The sequence below is a fragment of the Capra hircus genome, chromosome 22 (genome assembly GCF_001704415.2).
Source record: "Capra hircus breed San Clemente chromosome 22, ASM170441v1, whole genome shotgun sequence".
Classification (NCBI taxonomy): domain Eukaryota; kingdom Metazoa; phylum Chordata; class Mammalia; order Artiodactyla; family Bovidae; genus Capra; species Capra hircus.
In genome coordinates this window covers 57,380,745-57,405,251 of record NC_030829.1, presented here as the reverse complement: position 1 = coordinate 57,405,251, position 24,507 = coordinate 57,380,745, and the positions used below count along the sequence as shown (strand labels likewise).

The 24,507-nt window shown below is 54.0% G+C and overlaps 1 protein-coding gene across 3 annotated transcripts in view; it reads left to right on the top strand.

The window, feature by feature from the left end:
* FGD5 (FYVE, RhoGEF and PH domain containing 5) overlaps positions 1-24,507 on the top strand; it is a 118,199-nt gene that overhangs the window by 69,956 nt on the left and 23,736 nt on the right. For all 3 annotated transcript variants that reach the window (XM_018038321.1, XM_018038320.1, XM_018038322.1), the window contains exons 4-10: positions 3,145-3,203; positions 3,316-3,346; positions 17,451-17,611; positions 17,865-18,021; positions 18,612-18,699; positions 20,315-20,365; positions 20,946-21,004. In XM_018038321.1, coding sequence (XP_017893810.1) covers positions 3,145-3,203; positions 3,316-3,346; positions 17,451-17,611; positions 17,865-18,021; positions 18,612-18,699; positions 20,315-20,365; positions 20,946-21,004 — 606 coding nt within the window. The remainder of the gene's footprint in view (positions 1-3,144; positions 3,204-3,315; positions 3,347-17,450; positions 17,612-17,864; positions 18,022-18,611; positions 18,700-20,314; positions 20,366-20,945; positions 21,005-24,507) is intronic.

Here is a 24,507-nt window from a genome sequence, read left to right as displayed (position 1 = left end):
TTTCCTCATCTGTAAAATGATTCATAAGAGCAGTTACCTCCTGGGTTGTGGGAAGGTTCGGTGAGATAATATATGTGAAAATCCAGAGCTCAACTCTAGTATTCAGTAAATGCTGGCTGGTTTGTTATTGTTATTCTTTCCTGGTAGCTCAGATGGTGGGAAAAAAAAAAAAAAACTCTGCCTGCAACACAGGAGACCCAGGTTCGATCCCTGGGTCGGGAAGATCCCTTGGAGGAGGTAATGGCGACCCATTCCAGGATTCTTGCCTGGGGAATCCCATGGACAGAGGAGCCTGGTGGGCTACAGTCCATGGGGTCGCAGAGTCGGATCATTAGTAGGCAGTATTATCAGCCGTGTTTTCCAGATGGAGCTGAGAGAAGAGGAATAGCTTGTCCTAGGGTGTAGGTGTAGGAAGGAGCGGAGCCCAGGACTTGAACCCAGGCCTTCCCACCCCAGAGCACAGGCCTCAGCGTCAAGCTGGACGCAAGTGAGAATGGGCACACAGGCCCCCGGAAGATCGGCGGTCGTCCTGACTCTCAGCCTCATCTCACAGAGCGCGTCTCCTGAGCCCTGTCCATCCTCTACAAAGTGATTCTCGTTACGGAGGCTTGACCACGAGGTCTCCTTAGCCATCCAGGCCCGTCCTGGCAGGGTGCGTTTCCAGGCGCAAGGGCCACAGAGCCCGCGCCAGCCCTGGGGGTGCAGAAGGCAGCCTTCGACGTGGTGCCCATCGGGGGCAGGAGGCCGGCTGAGGCCTCACAGGTTTCCCTCCTGCTCTGCAGCAGAGGGGGCAGTGAGGGGCCAGGGGAGGGCTGACCACGGGCCCACATTCTGCTGAATTTGGGTGGCCTTGGGGAGACCGGAATCTCCCAAACACTGTACTCTTACTCAGGAAGCAGTTAGCGACAGACCAGTCAGGGAAGCAGGCTCATTTATTGAGCACGTACTGTGCATCTCAGTTCCACTGGTTCATTCCAGCCCAGCGTGTCTTGAACTTCTCCTGTGTGCCAGGGCAGCGTTAGGTAGTGTGACTGCCGAAAAGAAAAGGATGCGAGAAGCAGGTTAGAGCGGAGGTGCTCACCAGGGGCAGCCTCGTGCCCCAGGGGACATTCGGCGGTGTCCGGAGACACATCGGTTGTCACAGCTCGGAGGTGCTGCAGCTGTCATCCAGCAGACAGAGGCCGTGGATGCTGTTGACGGGCAGCGAGAGCCGTGGGGCCCAGGATGTCAGCAGGGCCAAGGCCAAGAACCCGGGGTGAGACTGTCACAGATGGCCCCCCGAGCGTGTGTGTGGCTTTTGAGCAGAGACCCGAAAGAGTCCGAAAGTGAGACTGAGAAGATCCGGGAATTCCCTGGTGGCCCAGTGGCTGAGGCTCCACGCTTCCAATGCAGGGAGCCCAGGTTCCATCCCCAGTCAGGAAACTGGATCCCACATGCCGCAACTGAGAGTTCACACGTGCTGAGCTCAGCTGCTCAGTCGTGTCTGATTCTTTGCACCTCCATGGACTGTAGCCGAGGCCCTTCTGTCCGTGGAATCTTCCTGGCAAGAATCCTGGAGTGGGTTGCCATTTCCTACTCCAGGGGATCTTCCCCCTCCAGGGATCGAACCTGCAACCCCGTGGACTGCACCCTGGCAGGCTTCTGTGTCCATGGGGATTTCCCAGGCAAGAATACTGGATCGGGTTGCCATTTCCTCCTCCAAGGGATCTTCCCGACCCAGGGATTGAACTCTAGTCTCCCACATTGCTGGCAGATTCTTTACTATCTGAGCTACCAGGGAAGCTCCGTGTGTGTGTATATATATGGACACACACACTTGTTTAAACTTCACAATATGCGTGTGTCTGAGATACCATTATAGGACTGTGCCCGTTTTACAGATAGGAAAGTCGAGGTATGGAAAGGTTAGATGACTTGTTTAACAAGTACAAGGCAGAAGGCGGGATATGAGCCCAGACTACCTGGTTCTGGTGTCCGAAAAGCTGCTCCCTTGACAGGCGGTGCATTTCTGGTCATGGGAGTAGACTGTTACTTCTCAAGTGTAATAGCACAGAGGTTGAGCAGAGAAGGGCCTTCAGAGGTCACTCTGCTCACACACCGGAAGCTGAGGTCTGATCTTGGAAAGTGACTTCCGTGGGGCCGTGTGGGGAGGCGGTGGGAGGCCAGGAGCCGTGGGTCCCGGTGCCCTCTGCTCCACTACAACCCTGCCGCCCAGCCTCGCCTGTACAGGCGCTGTGTCCGTCCCCTCTCACTGCCCCGCAGGGTCTCTGCTCATCCAGGTCCTCCGCAGTGTCTGATACCGGGCAGGTCTGGGGCCACAGGGGTTGCCCATGGCAAAAGGCCCGGGCCGCTGCCTCCGCCCCCGCCCTTGCCCAGCCTTCCTGTTTGTAGACAGAATCTCAGTTACTCTCCTGTCTCAGGTGCAGAGGCTGTGGGTAAATGGGTTAAATGGCTCGCCTTCACGGTCAGCCAGGAGAGCCAGTGCTTCCCAAGTGGCGTAAGCAGTCATTCATTCATTCACTCGATCATTCTTTTGGTGACAGAGGAGGGGCAGCCCCATGCCGGGCACTGGCCACAGAGACGCACCTCCCAGGCCCTGCCTCCAGGGAGAGGTCATCAGTGTCCTGAGGGAGGCCGCCCAGAAAGGACACCTAATCCAACCAGTTGGGGAGGGAATCTGGAGGGCTCCTTGGAGGAAGTGATAGACACCATGGCCAAGTCTCCAAGGATAACTGGGAGGTGGGCAGGCAGAGCGGGGAGAGGCCACTGAGGGGACAGCAAGTACAGAATCAGGACGAGAGGGCTCGCTTGGCACAGAGAACCACAGGTTGTTCAGAACCTGCCCGGCTGTGGGCAGAGTCCCCTTGGGCAGCTTAATAAGCCCGCAGTGGGCAGAAGGCCCCGGGCTGGGCATTAGATGCTGCTGATGTCCTGTCCCTGTTACAGGTGGGGCAGCCAGGGTGCGAGGCTGAACACCGCCCTGGTAGTGAGTTACTGGTGGGTGGGGTATCTGAGAAGCGTGTGGATCCTCCTCCGACAGCGTGACGGTCCTTCTATAAGCCTGACTGGCGCCTGTGGATCTGGGCTTCCCGTCCTGCCGTCCCCCGGTGCGGTCCCTCCTTATGGCTCTGTTTCCTCCCGCAGGTGGAAGGACAGTCCAGAGCCCACGTCATCGCGCAGGAGCTGCTGTCTTCAGAGAAAGCGTGAGTCCCTGGGCTGCGGCCCGTGGCCTTGGCTTGATAACAGAGCGTCAGCCCCTGCCCGGCTTGTGCAGAACGAGAATTAATGCCCACTCCACCCTCTCTCCCCCTGCAGATACGTGGAGATGCTCCAGCACTTGTATCTGGTGAGTTAGTCACTTCAATTGTCCAGAGCAAATTGCCCTCTGACACGGCTACGATACAAGGGGCAGAAATGCAGTTGAGGACCCAGAGGTGCCTTCCACTAGCAGAGACCCTGTTCACCGGGGCTTCTCAGGGAAGCCGGGCCCCTGATCCCTGTGCTTCGGGGGGCGGATGGCACGGGCTTCCCATGGAGCTGCCCTCTGCCTGGGTGGGGAGCGGCGTATGGGGAACGTGCTATGGTTTCTGGAAGGGTGCTTGCAGTCTCCTTGACCCTCAGGTTGAGGAAGGCAGAAGGAAGACAGGTGTAGGTCTGGGTCATAGCTCGGTGTGTTGAGTTCAGACGTGGGGTCGGGGCATGCATGTGCATGCATGTGAGTGTACATGTACATGTGTGTGCACGCATTGTATGTTTAGGCCTCTGGGGAGAAGGTGATGTGTTTGCACGAAGACCCAAGCAAAGCTGGGGTAGCGAGAGGTTGTCTCAGTCACCCTGGCATTGGGGCAGCAACCGCTGAGCCCGTGGGAGGGGCGGGGGCAGTTCTCTGGACTTTTCAGAGGAAAGGAGGCCAGATTGTGGAGCTGCAGCTCGACCACCCTTCACAGCCTGCCACACAGCCTGCAGTTTCCCTGAGCCATCAGTTCCCTTCAGCTCAGTGAATGCTTTTTGGACACACGCTATGTGATGGGAGCTGGGGGTGGAAAGTGGGATCAGACAGGGCCCTTCCCCAAGGGCAGTCTGGCCAGCGAAGGAGACAGATGAGTGAGATGGGTAATCATCCGGAGCATGGGGGAGTAACTGACAACCTCAGGGAGAATCGGCAGGCTTCCTGGAGGCGGTGGCGTTGGGACTGAGTCATAGGAGGGGGCAGGGAAGAGGGCACAGCAGAGCCACAGGACGGGAGGGCACGTCCCACATAGAGGCTCTGGTGACAGCTCCCGGCTCGGCCGAGCTCTCACCATCTGCGGGCTCCTCGGAGGTTCCCTTTGGTCCTGCGCTGCTTTGTATCATCCCTTGTGTCTTTCCAAGAACTTCAGAGCTGGGAACATCCATCCTGAACATTCCATGGGTGGTGACATGGAGGCCCGGGGCAGTGACTTGGCCAGGGTCACATGGTGACCGAGCTGGGACGAAGCCCCGGGTCTCCTGATTCCTGGTGCACTCCCGTCGCATGTCAGGAGCTCCTCAGCACAGGGGCCTCCCTGGAGGCAGCAGACACCAGCACCCAGCCAGGTCTCTGGTTGAATCCCGCTGAGGTCCCTGTCGGTGAAATCACCCCAGTGTCCCGTTGCTGCCACCCAGGGCCCCGGGAGGGGGACAGAGTGCTGCTGGTCTGTGCTCCCAGCCCCTGGTTTTTGCCCTTCTGACTCAGGACTTTTTGTGCAAGGTTAAACCCCCATGCCCTCGGGTGTGAAGCGAACCAGCCCCGGGGATGAACCTCAAAGATGCATTTAGCAGCAGCAACAGGAAGCACAGCTCTCCCGTGGCTGACGCTCTCTCGCTTGCTTCTGAGCTGGCTGCGTGTCCGAGGGGCTGGGCCTTTCTGTTTTATGACTTTATGTTTTATGTTAAGAGGGTTCTAACTGGGAAACTTCCATCTGGGCTTGCACCGCTTCCTGCCAGTTGGAAAGATGCTGAAGCCGCTGGTAATCCCTGACAATATCCTGAGGAGGGGAAAAAAGAGCCCATAAAAAAACACTCAGAAGCTAGTGTGGGAAATTGTGGTCTGGATCTGCACTGGGACGTCAGTACTTATGGGGAGAGAAGCGGCAAAAACACCCCAGTGTGACTCTCGAGTCCTAGCCAGGGACACCGGTCCAAAGGAGACCACAGACTTGGGAATGATCTGCACCACTGCCCTCCCCCAGGGTCTTTGTCTGATTGCTAAGATTGGTGGGTACTCTCAAGAATTTCTCCATGGAGATCCACTGCTGTTGAAGTCCCAGGTCTGCCCCATCGTGGAGAGGGACCACTGGGCCCATTCATTCCAGAACACTCCTCAGCTCCACTGTGCTCTTGTTGAGAGGCGGATGGGGATGGCCTGTGACCTTCTGCGTTTCAAATTTAACTTCTTGTTTCTCATATGGTAGATGGAGCTACCTCTGGGATTAGTAAAATTTCTGGTCATCCAGAATTGAATTCTGATGGTCAGGATCTTGTTTTCTTACAGCCTATGAACTAAAAATGGATTTCCCATATTTTAAACACTTGTGGAAAAAAGAGGCAAAGAAGAATTATGTGACTGAGACCATATGTGGCTCCTAAAGTCTGAAATATTTATCATCTGGCCTTTATAGGAAATTTTGCTGACTTCTGGTTTAAAGACTTGTTCTGTCCTTCCATGAACCAAGTCCTAAATATATTTATCCACCTGCCCACCTGTCTATTCAATTTCTCATCCACTCATCTAGCCAGGATTTTATCCACTCGATTTTCCTTTCATCTGTGCATGTAGCTAATGATGTATGCATCCACCCAGTCGTCCATCAAACTCCCCATCCACCCATCCATCCATCTGTCCACCCATCCATCCATCTGTCCATTCATCCATCCATCCATCCATCCATTCAGTGGCCCACCCACCCATCTATCCATCTAGTCATTCATCAGACTCTCCGTCTATGCATCCATCTGTCCATTCAGCCATCCACCCATGTATCCCATCATTCATCAAATTCCCCATCCACCTACCCATCCATCCATCCATCCATCCATCCCTTCAGCCAGCCAGCCAGCCATACACCCATCCATCCATCCAGTCATTCATCAAACTCCCCATCCATCCATCCATCCGTTCACCCACCCACCATCTATCCATCTGACTTACCCGTTCCTTCTGGACAGAACATCACAGGATGTTTCCAACACCGTAGGCACTGAGATAGGCCTTGGATCCCCAAGATGGAAAAGGCCCAGAACCTGCCCTTGAGTAGGTGTCTCCTTCTCTGTTGAGGGAGAGGGTGGAAATAGGGAGGAGAACTGCACACGTGAGCCACGCTGCTGCTCTGTGGTGAGTGTGATTTGTGCAGATGTCCTCAGGAGCGGGGGGGATGGACAGGCTTATTCCCCTTGGGTGTATCCAGGAAGGTTGGCAGAAGAGCTGCCACGGACATGGAGTTTGAGGAAGTCACCAGGCCCGGGTGGTGGAGGAGGGCAGGTGGTCAGCCAGGAGCACTCTCGGGCCTGAAGGTACATGGTAACGTGTGGAGAATGGGCACTGTCAACATACCCTTAGCATGGGTGCATTTGGAAAGACCGGGTGGAGATGGAATGAGGAGCCAAGTGACTGGTCCAAAACCAAGGTTAGAACCAGACTGAGATGTCCCTAAAAACGCCAGGCTCGGTGGCTTCTGCTTTTCCTCGCAAATAGTGAGTCACTGGAGATTTTGAAGCGATGTGGTCCCCAGACACCTTCAGTTCTCGGTTTTCTCATCTGCAAAACATCCCTCTCCTGGCAGACGCAGAGCATTCCCACCCTTGATCTCTCCTTTGGGCTAAGACGTTGTCGGCCTGTGCAGAAGCCAGCACATGACTGGGAGAGGTGACTCTGGAAGCTGTCACTGTCTGAGACCCCGGGAGAGGCCCCTCCCCTGGGAGGCCCTCCTTGACCTGATCCTCACCCATGTCTGCACCATCTCCTCTGACCACTTCCTCCCTGCTGTCCTTCAGATGCTGTAGATGCAGTCACGTCTGTGCGCTTTGCACCTGGGGGTCTGGGTGAGCCCCGCGAGGCAGGCTGGGGGTTTGGGTTCGATCCACTGAAGGTCCGTGGGAGGCTGTTGGGTGACCCCCGCAGGAGTGCTGGTGGCCTGCAGCGCTGTGGGCCGATTTGAGGACTGTGAGCCTGGTGACCGTGGGCTGTCGAGTGCGGGAAGGGGAGGGCCAGCTGACTTAGGTGCCTCATTAAGGCAGCAAGCGCTGGAGCAGACCAGGCTAAGCTTGAGGACAGGTGGTGGGTTAAGTTGTGGGGGTGGAAGGTGGGGGCTTGGGGAAAGGACTTGCATGCGAAGCGTTAAGTGGAGGGTGGTTAGCTGACACTCCAGGAGAGGGCTCTCAGAGACCCTGGGCAGAAAGAGGTGCCTGCGGCGGCGGCGGGGGCCTGAGGACTGGCAGGGTCACAGGAAGGAGCGAAAGGACTTGGGGAGGGGATTGAGCAGGCACAGTGCAGAAGGGCAGGGAGAGGCTCACGGGTCCTCCCTGAGCCTCCCTGACGGCGACTCCCCCGCCCTTCTCGGTGGTGACCACGGGGAAGGGTGCCAGGAGCATCAGGAGCACCGTGGACCCAGCCTGACTCCCCGCACTGCCCAGAGAAGGCGGGGAGTCACTCAGAAGCCCTCTGTCTTATCAGCACGTAGGAGTTTCATTTGGCAGTGGCCTTGGTGCTGACATGAATGACTGGGACAAACACAGGATCTAGAGGGACTTAGTGGTGAATTTAAGACTTTATTTACCTAAACTGGAGGGCCGTAAGTTTGAGCCCACTAGCCCCACCTTTCTCCACCCAGCCATAGGGGCCTTTGCTGAGCCCCTCCGGCGCGTGCTTGGCGGTTTACTTACGTTAGCTCGTTCAGTTGCACAGTTTGTGCTCAGTAACTATTTCTCAGGTGGTTGGTTGGGTCCAAAAGTGAGTCCCAGAGAAGGTGGCTAACCCAAAGTGAGAAGCGGAGCCAGGCCTGGTTGACTGCAGAGCCTGAGACGCTGGCTGTGGTTCAGTCGCTCAGTCGCGTCCAGCTCTTTGCGACCCCATGGACTGCAGCACCCCAGGCTCCCCTGTCCTTCACTATGTCCCAGAGCTTGCTCAAACTCATGTCCATCGAGTCAGTGATGCCATCCAGCCGTCTCATCCTCTGTCGCCCCCTGCTCCTCCTATTTTCAGTCTTTCCTAGCATCAAGGTCTTTTCCAGTGAGTCAGCTCTTCACATCAGGTGGCCGAAGTATTGGAGCTTCAGCTTCAGCATCAGTCCTTCCAATGAGTATTCAGGGCTGATCTCCTTTAGGATGGACTGGTTGGATCTCCTTGCAGTCCAAGGGGCTCTCAAGAGTCTTCTCCAACACCACAGCTCAAAAGCATCAGTTCTTCAGCTTATGGTCCAATTCTCGTGTGCGTGTGCGCTAAGTCACTTCGTGTCCGACTCTTTGCAACCCTATGGACCGCAGCCCACCAGGCTCCCCTGTCCATGGAATTCTCCAGGCAAAAATACTGGAGTGGGTTGCCATTTCTTTCTCCAGTAGGGGATCTTCCCAACCCGGGAATCGAACCCTCATCTCTTACATCTCCTGCGTTGGCAGGTGGGTTCTTTACCACCAGCGCCACCTGGGAAGCCCCCAACTCTCACATCCATACACAGATAGATGTGGGACATTGCAGTGAGGTGGCAAGGAGCCTGAGGAGGGAGGAAGTCATGTGAGCGGGAGGAAGTCCAGGGAGGCTTCCTGGAAGAGGAGACGTTGAGATGGACGTGGATGGATAGGAAGTAGAGACAGGCTTTTCAGCAGGTAGAAGCAGCAGAAACAAGTTCACAGAGGGGAGGGCTTGGGAATGTGGGCTGTACAGGAAGTGTCTGGAGGGCTGGTCTTTAGGCAGAGCCTGAATGCCATGATGCTTCGTGTTTCAAAAGGGAAATATAGGAATCTTCAAGCCCTCAGGACTCGAGCAAGGCAGGTGCAGGGAAGGAGTGGGTTTGGTGGCAGGGAGTGGCACTGGGGGACCCCAAGTATAACCCAGACTAAGCCCCCAAATGGCTTCATCCTGGGAAAGTGGGTGCAGAACCAAGAAAATTCTGTGTTTCTCAGGGACAGGGAGAGTAAGTCTGTTACTTATCTTTGCAGCCGCTGCCCATTCAGAAATAGTTTTTAATCAGCTTGGAGGGGTATTGTGGGGGTTAGGTTTCTAAGTCTTTGCTGGGCTCTTCCAGGGCAGAGAGGGCATGGATCTTTGGGAGAAGCAGAGAGAAGCAGATTTTTGTCAAGTGTGAGAAGACGTGCTTTCTTTCGCCCTGACCTGATGGGGTGAGGGGGTGACAGGCTCCCTGTGCTGGGAGGTGTGAAGGCAGTAGCTGTCGGGGCATCTTAGGAGAGGAGGTTCCCACTGTAGGCATTGGCTCTTCCTTTTATATTTTCATGCAACACAGGGAAAAAAATTGCTGTGCGACCTTGGAAAGTCTCTTCTGTCTTGGGGCCACACCCTGGGATGGCTGGTGGGACTCAGATGTCTTTAGCCAAGGAAGCTTTTTCTCACAGGGGATGCCACTCGGGACGCCCAGACGAAGAGTGGGTGAAACAGAGACGCTTTTGTTCAGAGAAGGGGGAGGCCACAGTCGCCTCTGACTCTGCCTCCCTTCCCCCTGGGTATCCGCGGAGGACAATGTGAGAAAGACTCGTCTCCATCAGCAGGTCCCAAGGTGCAGTCCCTGTACCAGCAGCGTTAGCATCTCCCAGGAGCTTGAGGGAGAGGAGTATCCTTAGATCCCACCCCAGATCTTCTAGGTCAGAGACTTGGGAGCTGGGGCCTGGACATCTGTGTCCTCAGGACCCTGCAGGCAATACCTGTGTTGACATTGACATTTGAGACCCACAGATGGGTGATCCTGTTAAGTTCCCCGAGCACAGGCTGCCCGTGCCTGGGCACCCGGGAGCTAAAAAACCCGGATGCTCAGGTCCCACCCTCAGAGGTTTGCGGTTCTCTGGTCCGGAGTGCAGCCTGATCACTGGGAGTTGCAAGGCTGCCCCTGGAACTGAGAACCTCGTGGGAAAGTAGCAGACACCCATTGAGCACAGTTTGTGAACAAAGCCGGGTCAATGCGAGAGTGAGAGAAACGCGAGTGAGACAGTCTGCTCCCTGCTTGACTGGAGGGACGAGAATAGAAACATGAAGACAAGGGGAGGTAGCCTGACAGTGCAAAATTCCAAGTAGTCATCACCTCCCAGGCTGGGACACACGTGAGTCCGCTCCAGGTAGACAGTAGGTGGCCTGCGGGGTAGTTGACGTCCCCAGAGAAACGCGGCACATTTATTCAGAGCCTCTGCTTTGCTCTAGATATGTAATTTTAAATAAACTGGATATGGATATATATGGGTGCTTCCCTGGTGGCTCAGATGGTAAAGAATCTATCTGCAATTCGGGAGTCCTGGGTTCGATCCCTGGCTCAGGAAGTCCCTGAGCGACTAAGCACAGCACATTTTGGAGAATAGCGTAAAATATGCATTCATTTTCAGGCTGAAAGAGGAGCCTTCAGAGATGTTCTGAGGTCAGGGTGGCGCTCTTCAGGCCGTGCCACAGCTAGAGAAGGCACACACGATGCCCTGAAGATCCCACGTGCCGCAACTGAGACCAGGGGCTGGCCGCTCAGTCGTGTCTCACTCTGTGCGACCCCGTGGACGGTAGCCCGCCAGGCTCCTCTGTCCATGGGATTCTCCAGGCAAGAACACTGGAGTGGGCTGCCACTTCCCTCTCCAGGGGCTCTTCCCGACTCCGGGATTGAACCCGGGTGTCTTGCGTCCCCTGCATTGGCAAGTGGATTCTTTGCCACTGTGCCACCTGGGAAGACAGTGGGCCGTAGGGTGAGCGTGGATTTAACTTCATTAGGAGCTGCCAAGTAGATTTATGAGGTGGTTGAAGTGACATACAGCCCGACTCCCAGTGTGTGGGTCTAGCACTTCCCACGCGCACTGGCGAGCTTTCCCACACTGTCAGTGCTTTTTACTCACGGCCGCTGTGGTTTCTCATGTTGTTTCAACTGATGATTAATGAAATTGAGTGTCTTTCCCCTGTTGACTAGCCTTTTGGAAATCCTCTTTTGAAAAACATCCTTGGCCTGTGCTTTCATTGGGTTGTCTGTCCTTTTCTCATTGATTTGTGGGAGTTATTTAAATATTCTGGACGCAAGTCCATTTTCAGACACAGTATCGAACCCACATCTCTTGCATCTCCTGCATTGGCGGGCGGGTTCTTTACCACTAGCCCCTTTCCACCGCTGTAGTGTGATCGTTCCAGTCTCTCCAGTTCCTTGCAGTGCTTGTTGTTACGTCTTTTAATTATAACCATCCTGGTGGGTGTGAAGTGGTATCAGTTGTGGCTTTGATTTTGCATTTCCCTAATGACTAATGATGTTAGGCATGCTTCCACGTGTTTTTTTGGCCATTTGTATATATTGTTTGGAAAGATATCTTTTCAGATCCTCTGCCTATTTTTTAATGGGTTTTTTTTTCACTATAATTCTGTATGCAAGCCCCTAATCAGATACATGATTTGCAAATGTATCTTCCCATTCTGTATCCTTGATAGTATTCTTTGAAGCACAGAAGTTTTAAATTTTGACAAACTCTTAATTTATTTTTTCTTTCGTTGCTTGGGCTTCTGGTGTTGTATCTAAGAAAGCTTTGAAAGTGAAAGTTGCTCAGTTGTGCCATCTATGTAGTCTGACTGTATAGTCCGTGGAATTCCCCAGGCCAGAATACTGGAGTGGGTGGCCTTTCCCTTCTCCAGGGGATCTTCCCCACCTAAGGATCAAACCAAGGTCTTCTGCAAAGAAAGCTTTGCCTGACCCCAAATCATGAAGATTTACTCTCATTTTTTAAAAGAGTTTTATAGTATTAGCTCTTACTTTTAGTCTTTCATTTTGAGTTAACGTTTGTGTATGAGCTAAAGGAGGAGTCCATATTCATTCTTTTGCATATGGATATTCAAATATCTCAGCACCATTTGTCGAAAAGATTATTTTACCATTGAGTTTTCTTGGCACCCTTGTCAAAAATCAATTGACTATAAATGTGTGAGGGTTTATTTCTGGATTCTCGGTTCCATTCCATTAACCTAAATATCCTCGTCATTGCCGCACAATCTCGGGTCTTGTAGCCTCATAGTAAGTTTTGAGATCAGGAAGCGTGATTCCTCCAGCTTTGTGCCTTTTGAAGATTGTTTGGACTGTTGCGGATCTGTTACGTCTCACATGAACTTTAGGATCAGCTTGTCAGTTTCTGTAAAAGATAAAAAAACAGAAGGCAGCTTGGATCTCGATAGAGGCTGAGGAGCCTCTGTCAAATCGGTGTGTGCTCCTCTGTTAACAGTATTAAGTGGCATGCTTTTCTGTCTGTTCATTCTGTTAAGTTTTGAGAGCTTGATATTGAAACTCCAACCAAAGATATTAATTTATCTACTTTGAAAGATGGTTGTAATATATAGTGGAACTAGAGATCTCTTCAGGCAAATTGGAGATGAAGGGAACATTTCATGTGAAGATGGGCACGATAAAGGATTGAAACAGTAAGGACCTAACAGAAGGAGAAGAGATTAAGAAGAGGTGGCAGGAATACACAGAGCTGTACAAAAGGTCTTAATGACCCAGATAACCACGATGGCGTGATCAGTCACCTAGAGCCAGACATCCTGGAATTCGAAGTCAAGTGGGCCTTAGGAAGCGTCACTATGAACAGTGCTGGTGGAGGTGATGGGACTCCAGCTGAGCCGTTTCAGATCCTAAAAGATGATGCCGTTAAAGCGCTGCACTCAATATGTCACCAAATTTGGAAAACTCAGCAGTGGCCAGAGGACTGGAAAAGGTCAGTTTTCATTCCGATCCCAAAGAAGGGCCGTGCCAAAGAATGGTCAAACTATCGTGCAGCTGTGCCCATTTCACGTGCTAGAAAGATTATGCTCAAAATCCCTCAGACTAGCCTTCAGCAGCATGTGAACGAAGAAGTTTCAGATGTACAGACTGGATTTTGAAAAGGCAGAGGAACCAGAGATCAAATCATCAGCAGTCATTGGATCATGGGGAAAACAAGAGAATACCAGAAAAATATCTACTTCTGCTTCATTGGCTACATCAAAGCGTTTGACTGTGTCGATCACAACACCTGAAAAATTCCTAAAGAGAGGGGATTACTGGGCCTTACCTGCCTCCTGAGAAACCTGTATGCAGGTCAACAGGCAACAGTTAGAACCGAACACAGAACAACGGACTGGCCGCCTCCAGTATGTTCTCCCAGCAGAGTGAACTTTTAAAGAGAGGTATCAGGTCATTTTGCTCCCCTGCTTAGCACCCTTCAGGATTCCCCATCACCCCAGGATGAAACCCAAGTCCCTTCAGAAGCCTTCAGGGCGCCTGTGGGAAGGGTCCCATCTGACCCCTCAGCATCCTCATCTTCCCATCCTGAGCCCACACACACAAGCACTCACTTAGCCACACCCGCACACTCAAACCACAGCCAGCTCAGCTCCCCCCCACCTCAGGGCCTTTGCACCAGCTGCCCCCAGCGCGGATCACTCCCCCTCTTGTCTCCAGGGCGTGGCCTCCCTGGAACTAAGGCAGGTCTCCTTCCCGAGGCTGCACGGGCCCCATTGCTTTTCCAGTGGACACTTACACCCTGTGTTGACATCATCACGTTGCTCTCTGCCTTTCCCCGAGACTGCATGCTCTTTGAGGGCAGGACAGCATCTCTCCTGCTCCCACCCTTCTTCCCTGATGGCTCGGAGCAGAGCAGGTGCTCAGGATACTTGTTGAATGAAAAAGAGATGGGGACCACAGACCCAGTACGCCTTTCCTCCTTCTGTGGTGGTTGCTGGGCCCCCAGGCGCAGTGACGGCAGAAACCGTCCAGGGAGCCGTGGACAGGGTGGCGGGTTCTCCGCACTTCCAGTGAGTTTGCGAATCGATGTCTGAACAATTCCCATTGTGCCCCAGTTTATGGAATGAGTCATGTTGATGGTGGCCGTCCTGCCCGTTGGGACTGAGCCAATTGAGTGAGAATTAATTACAGATGAGAAGCCAGCTTGCAAAGCCATTAATATTTCAGCTCCCTGGAGTGTGATGCAAGCGCAGCCGTCGGCCTTGTCTTTGCTTGTCCTTCCCCCTCCCTCTCCCCGCTTCTGTGTATTCCGTTTGCGTGTCGGGCTGACCCAATTCAGGTCTTGGCTCCCCCATAACTCACTCCCCTCTTCTGTTAAATGGGGGCCCTGCCATCCATCTATGCGCAGGCATTGTAAAACTCCTCTGTTGATAACGCACACTCTGCTGGACCTCAGAAGATGGGAGGGAACGTTCGGACGTGGCCCTGTTCTGAGGGTGTCTTACCTCAAGCGGAACCAGGGCTTCCCTGGTGGTGCAGTGGGACCCAGGTTCGGTCCCTGGTCCGGGAAAATCCCGTTTGCTGCAGAGTAACAGCCCGTGCTCTGCAACAAGAGAAGCCACTGCAGGGAGAAGCCGGCGCACCACATCTAGAGAGCAGCCCCCACTCCCCGCAACTAGAGAAAGCCCTCAGGCGGCCACGGAGACCCAGGACAGCCAAAATACATAAAGTTACTTTAAAAAATAAAGCAGGAGCGTTGCTGCTGTGGGCATAGCGCTTGACAGTTTCCAAAGCAGTTTTAAACATCAGGACGAGCCTCTCAGGAGCCTCACGCTGTGTTTACTTGGTAGCACAGTCATCCCCATTTTACAGGTGCGGAAACTGAGGCTCGGATAGCTTGGCAGTTTGCCTGTGGTCACTTCTGGGGTAGCTGAGCTGGAACCTGCCCAGAGCTGAGGAGGGAGTGTGTTAAAGTCCGCTGTCAACCAGCTGCCAGGCAGGAGGGGCGATTGGCCGAGTCAGCGTGTTTTCTCTCTCCGGGATGCCAGGGCTGAGAAGTCCCCTGGACAGCCAGGACATCAAACCAGTCCATCCTAAAGGAAATCAGCCCTGAATGCTCATTGGAAGGACTGATGCTGAAGCTCCAATCCTTTGGCCCCCTGATGCAAAGAGCTGACTCACTGGAAAAGACATTGATGCTGGGAAGAACTGAGGGCAGGAGCAGAAGGGGGAACAGAAGATGAGATGGTTGGACAGCATCACTGACTCAGTGAACATGAGTTTGAGCAAACTCGGGATGGTGAAGGACAGGGAAGCCTGGCGTGCTGCAGTCCACGGAGTCGCAAAGAGACATGATTGAGCGACTACACAGGGCTTAGAAGTCCTTGTGGGGCTGGAGGCTGGCTCCTAAAACAATCAGAGACCCGAAAGGAAAGGATGGGTGGGTCCTCCCTCGCCAGGTCAGCAGAGAGACCTCCCCTCTAGGTTCAGAATGACCCGGTGTCCCAGAGCCGGCTCTGGGCAGAACTAAGAATTCAGAACCTCTGCCCTCTGGCTGCCGACCCCACCCAGGCCTCTCCCTGTCACTCACACTTCCTCCCCCCCAATCTCCCCGCCCCACCAGGACTGGCTCTCAGGAAAGGCTCTGGCTGCTCAGGTACAATGGAATTCGGTTTCTAATTATGGCTCAAGCTTGTGGCCTCCGCTTAAGGACACACATGCTCTCTCTGCCCAGAGGACTCAGAGTTTCTGACTTGAGAGATGGGGACCAAGCTCATCCCCACTCCCTGGGACTGCCAGCAGGGTGACCGCCCTCCCGGTGGCCCCTTGCCATTCCCGGCAGAGAAGGTGGTGGCGTCCAGGAGGTCAGTGTGGCACAGGGTGCAGTGTTGAAGTGGAGACCTCTGCAACCTCATACCTGCCGTCCCGCCTGGAGCATGGTGGCCTCCTTGCCGATGTTCTGGGGCGGCCAGAGAGTCTCCCTGGGTCTCTGCCCCGCTCCTGTGATCTGTCTCTCTCCCTCCATCCATGCCCCTTCCTCTGCCTTCTCGTTTCCCTTTCTTTCCCTCTCCTCTGCTCTCTCCCTTGGCCCCATCCCACCTCCCTACCTCTTGGGCACTTGCCCTTTTCAGATACCTGTGTAATGAAAAACTTCTCTCACAGTGACAGCTGTTCAGTGATGGAATTAACCGTCTTGCCCACTGATAGTTCCCCGTCAGGAGGCAGTTGAACAAGGCAGGGTGGTTGTCCTTCCTGAGTGCTGACAAGCTGGCTTGACCTTCTCGATTTGGGCTGGACCAGTACTTTGGCCACCTGATGTGAGGGGCTGACTCATCGGGAAAGACTCTGATGCTGGGAAGGATTGAGGACAGGAGAAGGGGGGGACAGAGGGTGAGACGACTAGATAGCATCACTGACTCAATGGGCATGAATATGAGCAAACTCCGGGTGGCGCTAGTGGTAAAGAATCCGCCTGCCAGTGGATAGAGGGAAGGTAGAGGGAAGAGATGATCCCTGGGTTCGGAAGGTCCCCTGGAGGATGGTACGAGAGCCCACTCCAGTATTCTTGCCTGGAGAATCCCATGGACAGAGGATTCCTGGGCTACAGCCCATAGGGTCGCAAAGAGTCTGACGTGGCTCAGCGACTGGACGACAACTCCGTGGCTGGACCATGGCTTTTGATGCTGAGGTTCACCCGACGTTCGTTGCCTCATGATTCAAGGTGGCTTCAGGATATTCCGTGTATTTATAACTCGTAAGTGCTGAGCCTCGTGTTAGGGCCTGTGTATTTGAAGATCAGGTATTTTTGTTGTGAGAAAGAAGTCTTACATTCTTTATAATGTTAATGTTTATTAAATTTAATTTTTAAAGTACCTAATCGTTTCGCAGAAATTTTAGAAAACAGAGACAAGAAGAGGGAAAGTAATCGATTCCTAATTCCATACCCCCGACACTGTGTCTGTTTATACTTCATCCCGCTTCCTTTCAGCTTTTTCCTTTGTTCACTTTTCGTGCAGCTGTGTTGTGGTGGGAAGGCAGCTTTTTCTTGATCTCTTAGCCGTACGTGTGGATGTTTCTACACAGTCGCCGTCTTCACTGTTTTTACATCGGGGAGCGGGTGCCTATGGTTTCTTTAGACTTTGTTGTGAAAGAGCAGCCCATTAACTTCTTTACACATGGATAGTCATAAAGCAAGAGCTGTATAATATTTCTTCAGAGAAGCAATTACCCCACTTCTTACCTGTCCCCTGAAAGAACAGGGTACACCCAAGGCAGGGGAGTCCCCACAAGGAAGGGGAGGAATGAGCAAGCTTTAGACCTGCTCCATGCCAGGAGCTTGTGGGGGCTCCTTGGGCATCCACTACCTGTGATCACCAGGGGCGCGTTGTCACCCCCGGTTCACAGGGTCTGAGGACCCTGGCAGGAGGTCCCTGGAGTCAGCACGGAGTCAGGACTCCAGAGCCGCGGGGCGGTTGCCAGGGGGCCTGGGTTCAGTCAGTCCTGTGGGCATGTGCGTTAGTAACAGGCCTCTCCGGGTTTCAGGATTTCCACGGAGCGGTCGTGAGGGTCTTGGATGAGATGGACTATGAGGGCAAGGACCTGGTGGCGCGGGAGGAGCTGAGACGTGGCCTGAGTGAGCTCCCGGCCATCCACGACCTTCACCAGGGGATCCTGGAGGAGCTGGAGGAGAGGCTGGCACACTGGTGAGCGGCCCCAGGTCCCCACCCCTACCTCGTTGTCAAGGGGAATGCTGCAGGGTGGGGCGGGCAAACCCCCCCACACACCGTGTAAAGCGGTGGTCTCCATCTGACGGGCAGGGGTGCGGAGACACGGGGGTGCCTGGTCCCTCGCCCGCCACGGGAGGTTCCACCACCCGGGATGCCGTGCCGGTCCTCACCGTCACGGGGGCCATGAGCCTGAGATCTTGGGGTCCCATCCCCGTCTCCTTGACTGCAGGGAAGGCCGACAGAAGGTGGCTGACGTCTTCTTGGCCCGGGAGCAGGAGTTTGAGCACCACGCCACTCATATCCTGCAGTTCGACAGGTACCTGAGTCTGCTCGGTGAGAACTGCCTCCACGCCCCGCGGCTGGCAGCGGCCGTCCGAGAATTTGAGGTGGGTCCCTTGGTCCTCCCAGGAACCCGCTCTCAGGATGCAGGGGTGGGGATGGGCATGGAAGGGCTTCATGCCAATCAGGGGAGCTCAGACCTGGACGGGTGGGGAGGAGAGGACGACCCAGCAGAAGGGGAAACCCAGAACATCCCGCCTTGGGCCATCGCTGACAGCTCCATGAGCACTGGCCATGGGGAGGGTTTTAGCAGCTCTTCTCCTGTCCCGGGAGAGAAGCACAAAGCAAGCCGGGGCCCTAAAGCCATCGGAGTGAGCAACAAATGGCCAGCAGCTGAGGATCCAGTAGCCGCTAGCTTCATGGACTTTGCTCTGTCGCTAACGGGGGCTGGGAGAGACATATTACTGAGTGTAGGTAGCAGTGTGTGAGCCTAAAGGAACAAACTGTCAGAGTGGGGCAAAGCTAATCTGAGAGGACTTCCTGGAGGAGGGGACCCTGGTTTGGGAGATGGCTCGGCCCGGCCAGGAGAAGGCACGGCTGGGACGTGTGTGGCTGGGCTCACGTGGGATGCTGTGAACCCAGAGCCGGGGGCAGGGGTCCCTGATGGAGTTTCGTTGTCCTGGTTTCTCGGGAGCAGCAGAGTCAGCAGGGAGGCGGCCAGAACGTGAAGCACCGGCTGCTGCGTGTGGTGCGGCGCCTGTTCCAGTACGAAGCGCTCCTCACAGGTGGGCCCCCGGGAGGGCAGGGCGCCGAGGCCGGGTGGGGAGAGCAGAGGGGTGGCACCCGCGGAGTGGCGGGGGAGACCGGCCTCCCACTGTGGCTGGACGGGGCAGGCAAGGTCTCTCAGTCGTGTCCCCCTCCCCTAGGAAGGTGCCAGGCACCCAGCCCACCCCCTTCTTCCCGCTGAGCTCCGGACCCCCACGGCCGCGTGGAAACTTGCTGGAGTGCCCAGCTGCTGCACCTCGCTGCAGCCTCTCCCAGCCAAACACACAGCAACTCACGTCTCCCCCGTGGTCTGCATTTCCTCCCTGGCTTCTGTGGGTCTTGTTTCCCTAAATCTGTTCTTATCACCAGAGCCCTCCTGAGTCAGCGGATGTTTTCCCCTTGGACCTGCTGGCCCTCTCTGTGGCTTTGTCACTGACCGCTTCCTGCTTCTCGAAGCGCTTTCCTCCTGGGCTTCTGTGATACACGCTCTCCCCTCCTCCTTCTGACCTCTCTGACTCTTCTCACTCTCCTCCTCGTGGCTCCAGGAATGTCAGTGTTTCTTGGGTCTCAGCCCCAGGTCCTCTTTGCTTCCTTCTCTACAAACTGTCCCCTGGGAATGTCATCCCCTCCCCGACCTCTGTCCTGAGCAGCTGCCCCCCAAGTGGACAGAGACCCCCTGGCCCAGGAGCTGATGCTCTGCTGGGGAGAAATGGAACTGCACCCATACAGATATGCGTGTAACCCCAGAAAGCGATCAAGCTGTAAAAAAACACATTCGGGCCAGGAGATGGAGGGTGTGTTCATCTAATTCAACCAGGATTTATTAAGCACCTACTGTGTACCAGACTCTGTGCTAGAAACTGAGAAGGTAGAGGTGAATTAAACGGCCAGAGTCTGTGATACTATGAGCTTATACTCAAACAAGCAAATAAGGAATTAAAAATACATTATGTCTGTGATAAGAGCTCTCAAGAAAATGAAGGCAGATTAAGGGCATTCAGGGGAACAGTCTGCTGTGTTAGATCCAGGCGTCAGATAAGATTTGTCTGAGGAGGTAACATTGAACAGAGGTCTCAATGAAGTGAGGGCACGAGCCATATGACCATCCGAAAGAAAAGTGTACCAAGTGGAAGAAATTATAATTGCAAAGGCCCTGGGGTCTGAGCAGACGTGTCACATTCAAGAAGTAGCAAGAATGCCAACCCTGCCCCAGTGAGCGAGCAGCGTGGAGAGGTCGCTAGAGTGAGACCAGCCTGTGTCAAGCGGTTGTGGGTGTGAACATGTTAAGGGGTCTCACACATCACACTCTGCTGAGTGGTGGTCACATCTGTGTCCCCCCAGCAGACTGTGAGCCTCTTCAGGCCTTGCACTGCACCAGGCACACAGCAGGCGCTCGGTCAGCATCTGTGAATGAATGAATGAGCAACTGGCGGCGGCGGGCGCCACACCGGTGTTGATGCTGAGGGCCAGGCTTTGTGCCCGTGTGTTCTTACGGTCGGGCTGACAGGAGAGAGGCGGTTCCCCTCTTCCTTCTGGAAGTCTTCCTCTGTCTCTGGAGACTGAGGGTCTCTTGTGGACCCCAGGGGGCAGGCCTCACCAGGGCAAACTGACTCCTGACTCTTGTTCCATCCGCAGACTATTTAAATAACCTTTGCCCGGACTCAGCGGAGTACGACGACACACAGGGTAAGTCTGCGTGTGAATACGGAGGAAGCAGAGCTTTGGGCCGCCCATCCCCCGGCTCTGGACTCCACCCCAGTTCCCAGGCGCACAGCTCGGCCCCCTCCCTGCTGGCTGGGCATGCAGGGGCCAGGAGGCCTCTGGGGCTGTTGAGTGACACCCCCTTTGCCTCAACTGTGGGGACTCCCCGGGGTGTGGACTAACATCCAGTCAGAGGAGGAGAAGGGGCGTGGCCAGAGTTTGGAGATAGGAGGGGCCACCGGGTCTAACAAATTCCCTAGACTCCTGATTTCCTCCCCGTCCTGTGTGGCCATCACTGCATACGACTTGCCAGGGCAGTCTCTATGTTGACACGCTCCACATGCAGCCAGGGAAACTGAGGCATGGAGGGGTCACATTGCTGTCAAGGGCACTTAGGCAGTAGCGGCCAAGCTGGGGTTGGGCCAGTGCCCTCACCAGCCATGGGAAGGATTGGTGCTACCCCCATGCACGGCCCTGCAGGGGGACCTCTGGGGCAGGAGGTGAGTGGGTGGCAGCTAGCCTGGCCCTGCCCAGGACGTCCAGTGCTCTCTGCTTCTCTCCACAGGTGCGCTGACCCTCATCTCCAAGGTCACAGACCGTGCCAATGACAGCATGGAGCAAGGCGTAAGTCTGGCCACGGGCATCTTCCCGTGGGTGCAGGTGCCAGGGCCCCCTCCACCCTCCCAGGTCTGCCTGTGATACCCCACTTCTTGGTGGGGGGCGCAGGCCATCATGCATCTCATGGGATCCTGCAAAGAGCCGTGGCTTCTGGCCCTGACACTTGCTGTGTGACTTCAGGCCCTGCGCGTCCCTCCCTGCGTCTCCGGTTCCCCATTTATTTGAACAATGAGGAGGGCTGCAGACTTGCACAGACCAGATAAGTAGCGTCCAGATCCTGGTCTGAGAGCATCTACATCAGCACCCGAGGTGCTCTGTAAACTACAGATTCCTGGATATGCCTTCCAGTCTTGCCAACTGGAACTTCTGGGGTAGGGTTCAGAGATAGGCAGTTTTAACAAGCACCCCAGGTAAATGTCTGGCTCACAAAAGTTGGAGAGCTGCTCATGCACAGGACCACGTGAGCTCTAAGGACATGCCTGATTCTAACAGTGTGTAACTTCATTTGGGAGACACTGATCAGATGTTTACTGGGTGTCTGTCTGGGATGATCAGCTTTATCCCACCTCCCAACTCTGTTCCAGTGGTTTCCACGGTTACTGGTGTCTACATTTTTTTCTGCTCCTTTAAGCTGTAAATAAGCTAGAGCTGTGTGTTGGGAATGATTCTGAGGCTGAGTCCTGGCTCGGTGGTGAAAGTTCAATGATTGATTAGTGATGCCTACACAGGCAGAGGTGGGAGTGATGGTGGTACGTGTGCCAAGCTGTTGCTTGGCTTTGCTGTGGCAGGTACACAGAGCATCCTTATAGTGAGTCATCCACAGGTAGAAAAGGGGAAGGGAAGTAACATCTCTTAGACTCGTGGTCTTAGGTTGGGATCTGGAGATACCGAGATAAAGCCCCGAGTCCTGGCACTTGAGGAAGACACTGCTTAGCAGAGCATTTAAGACATGGACATGAAGAATCATGATAAATATCATGAGAGAGAAAGTGCTACAAGTTTCAGAAGAGGGTTTCATCTCTCCCCTGGGGATGCTGAGACGCGATGATACGGGAGGTGCCCCTACAGGGAGAACTTTATGCATGCCAGGAAGGCAGAGGGGGCCGAGGTGGTCCAGTTGGAGTGCCCGCCTCCAGGCGTGAAGACGAGAAAGTGCCGGTGTGTCAGAGCTCGGAAGCTGGAAGATGGGACCAGTGTAGGCGCAGTTGGAAAGCGTCTGGGGGGAGACACCAGGGTAGCTGATGGAAGAGTCTGCAAAACTGGAGGCTGAAGCCAGTGGGGTGGGAAATCCAGTGGGCCATCGGGTCCTCTCCACTCCCCTGACGTCCAGGAGCTCCCTGCTCTTTGGCATGTTGTATAGGCAGTGAGATTTCCCTCAATGTAGCCAAAATACAGAGGCACTTTGGAGCTGGTGCAGCAGAGGTAGCAGCAGATGGACCGGGGGGCTCCCACTTCCTGTTAGGGGGGATGTCTCTGCTTCCAAAGAGAAAAACCGGGTCAGGAAGGGCCACGTCTTCCCTCCCACGCTGAGCTGTCATGATTAGACTAAGTTTACAGTTTGGGCTTCCCAGGTGGCCCTGTGGTAAAGAAGCTGTCTGCAGATGCAGGAGACATAAGAGACGTAGGCTCGACCCCTGGGTCGGGAAGATCCTCTGGAGGACGACATGGCGACTCCCTCCAGTGTTCTTGCCCAGAGAATCCCGTGGACAGGAACCTAGCCACAGTCCATAGGGCTGCAAAGAGTCGGACACAACTGCAGTGGCTACGCACACACGCGTGGGTGCATAGCTTATAGTTTAGGGGGAGAAAGATCACAGAAAATGCTGCTCTCTTAATATCAGATGAAGGGCACATCCTGGCAACGTGACGTAGGGCTCTCGACGTGAACCGTGATTGCCTGGTCAAGGTTGTGCTGCTTGGATTTCTGCATGTAAAGCTCCACCCCCACCTGCCAGTCCCTACTGGCTGGAGGAAAGTCTCTGCGCACAGCCCGCATGTAAGGAATGGGGGATTATGCTCCCTCCCCTTGAGGAAAGAGTATCTACCTGAATTATTTGGACATCTTCTGCAAGGGAGATTGGCCTCTTCTCCCTTGTTTATTAATGTGTTCACTAGATCTAAGTTAATTTATATCTGAATTGTTTATATCAGTAAGAACTCACGGATCCATATTTATGTTTGATTTCTAATCCCATGCACTTGATTTTATTTCTCAGATTGTCCCAGCTTTGGCTGTTAGGAGCCGGCCAGTTGGTTCCTGTGCCCCTTTCGCATGCCCCCATCAACGGGGCTTTGGGTGGGGATTTCTATTTTGCTTAGCTTTTGTGGACTTCCTTACTTCCTGGCACTGTGAGACGCTCCATGTTCATGTGGCATGTGTTCCTCCCCAGTCCTAGAGTCACCTGTTTCTCCAGAGAGCCTTGGTTTGTTTCATTGGATAACGTTATTAGAAACCAGGATGTGGGCACAGAGTGCTTACTGCTACTGGGGTATCATTTCTTCTGATTCTGTCAGCTACAGAGCAAAGACTTATATGTGTATTTACTGTGTATATACTCATATGAACAGCTGTTTCTGTACATAGCCATCTGCATTAAGCTAAATGTGAGTGTCTTACTGAGTCTTCAACTCTACTTGTTGCCAAGTGGATCATTCCAGCCTCCTCCCCTGGCTTCTCTGTAAATTTCCTCTCCCAAGAGGAGTGTTGGAGTTGAAACCTGGCTCCTAGCATCCAACAGCCATTTATTTAATTGATCGATTTACCTTCCTTCTTGAAAAATGTTTTTCCTGGGTATAGAAATCTGGGTTGACCAGAGCTTTCTTTCAGTACTTTCCAGACGCCACTCCACTGTCTTATATCCTGCCTACTTTTGGAGAAGAAATCTGCTGCAGTCTTTCTGTTTACCCTCTTTATGTAATGGGTCCCCTTTTTACTGGCTGCCTTCAAGATCTTCTCTTTACACTTGACTTCTAGAAGTTTGACTATGATGTCTAAATATGTGTGTTTTGGAGAAGTCACGGCATTTATCCTGTTGTGATTATCAAGCTTCCTGGGCTTGTGCTTTTTGTCCATTAATTTTGGAAAATTTTCTTGGGTCCTCTGTTCTTCCCTCTGCCCCCCCACCCTGCACTCTTCCTTTCTCTTTTTGTTTCAATGGGGGTGAATCTCAGCTTGAAAAGAAAGTGAAAGTGAAAGCTGCTCAGTCGTGTCCGACTCTCTGGGACCCCATGGACTGTACAGTCCGTGGAATTCTGCAGGCCAGAATACTGGAGTGGGTAGCCTTTCCTTCTGCAGGGGATCTTCGCAACCCGGGGACTGAACCCACATTGCAGGCGGATTCTTTACCAGCTGGGCCACAAGGGAAGCCCTTCCCAAGTTCGATCTTTCATTCCTGAGCTCTGCTCGATCTGCTGCTAAGCCTGTCATAGGGATTCTTCGTTTCTGAGAACACATTTCTTACTGTTCACGTTTCCATCTCTTGTTTGTTTCCGTCTCTACTGAAACTCCC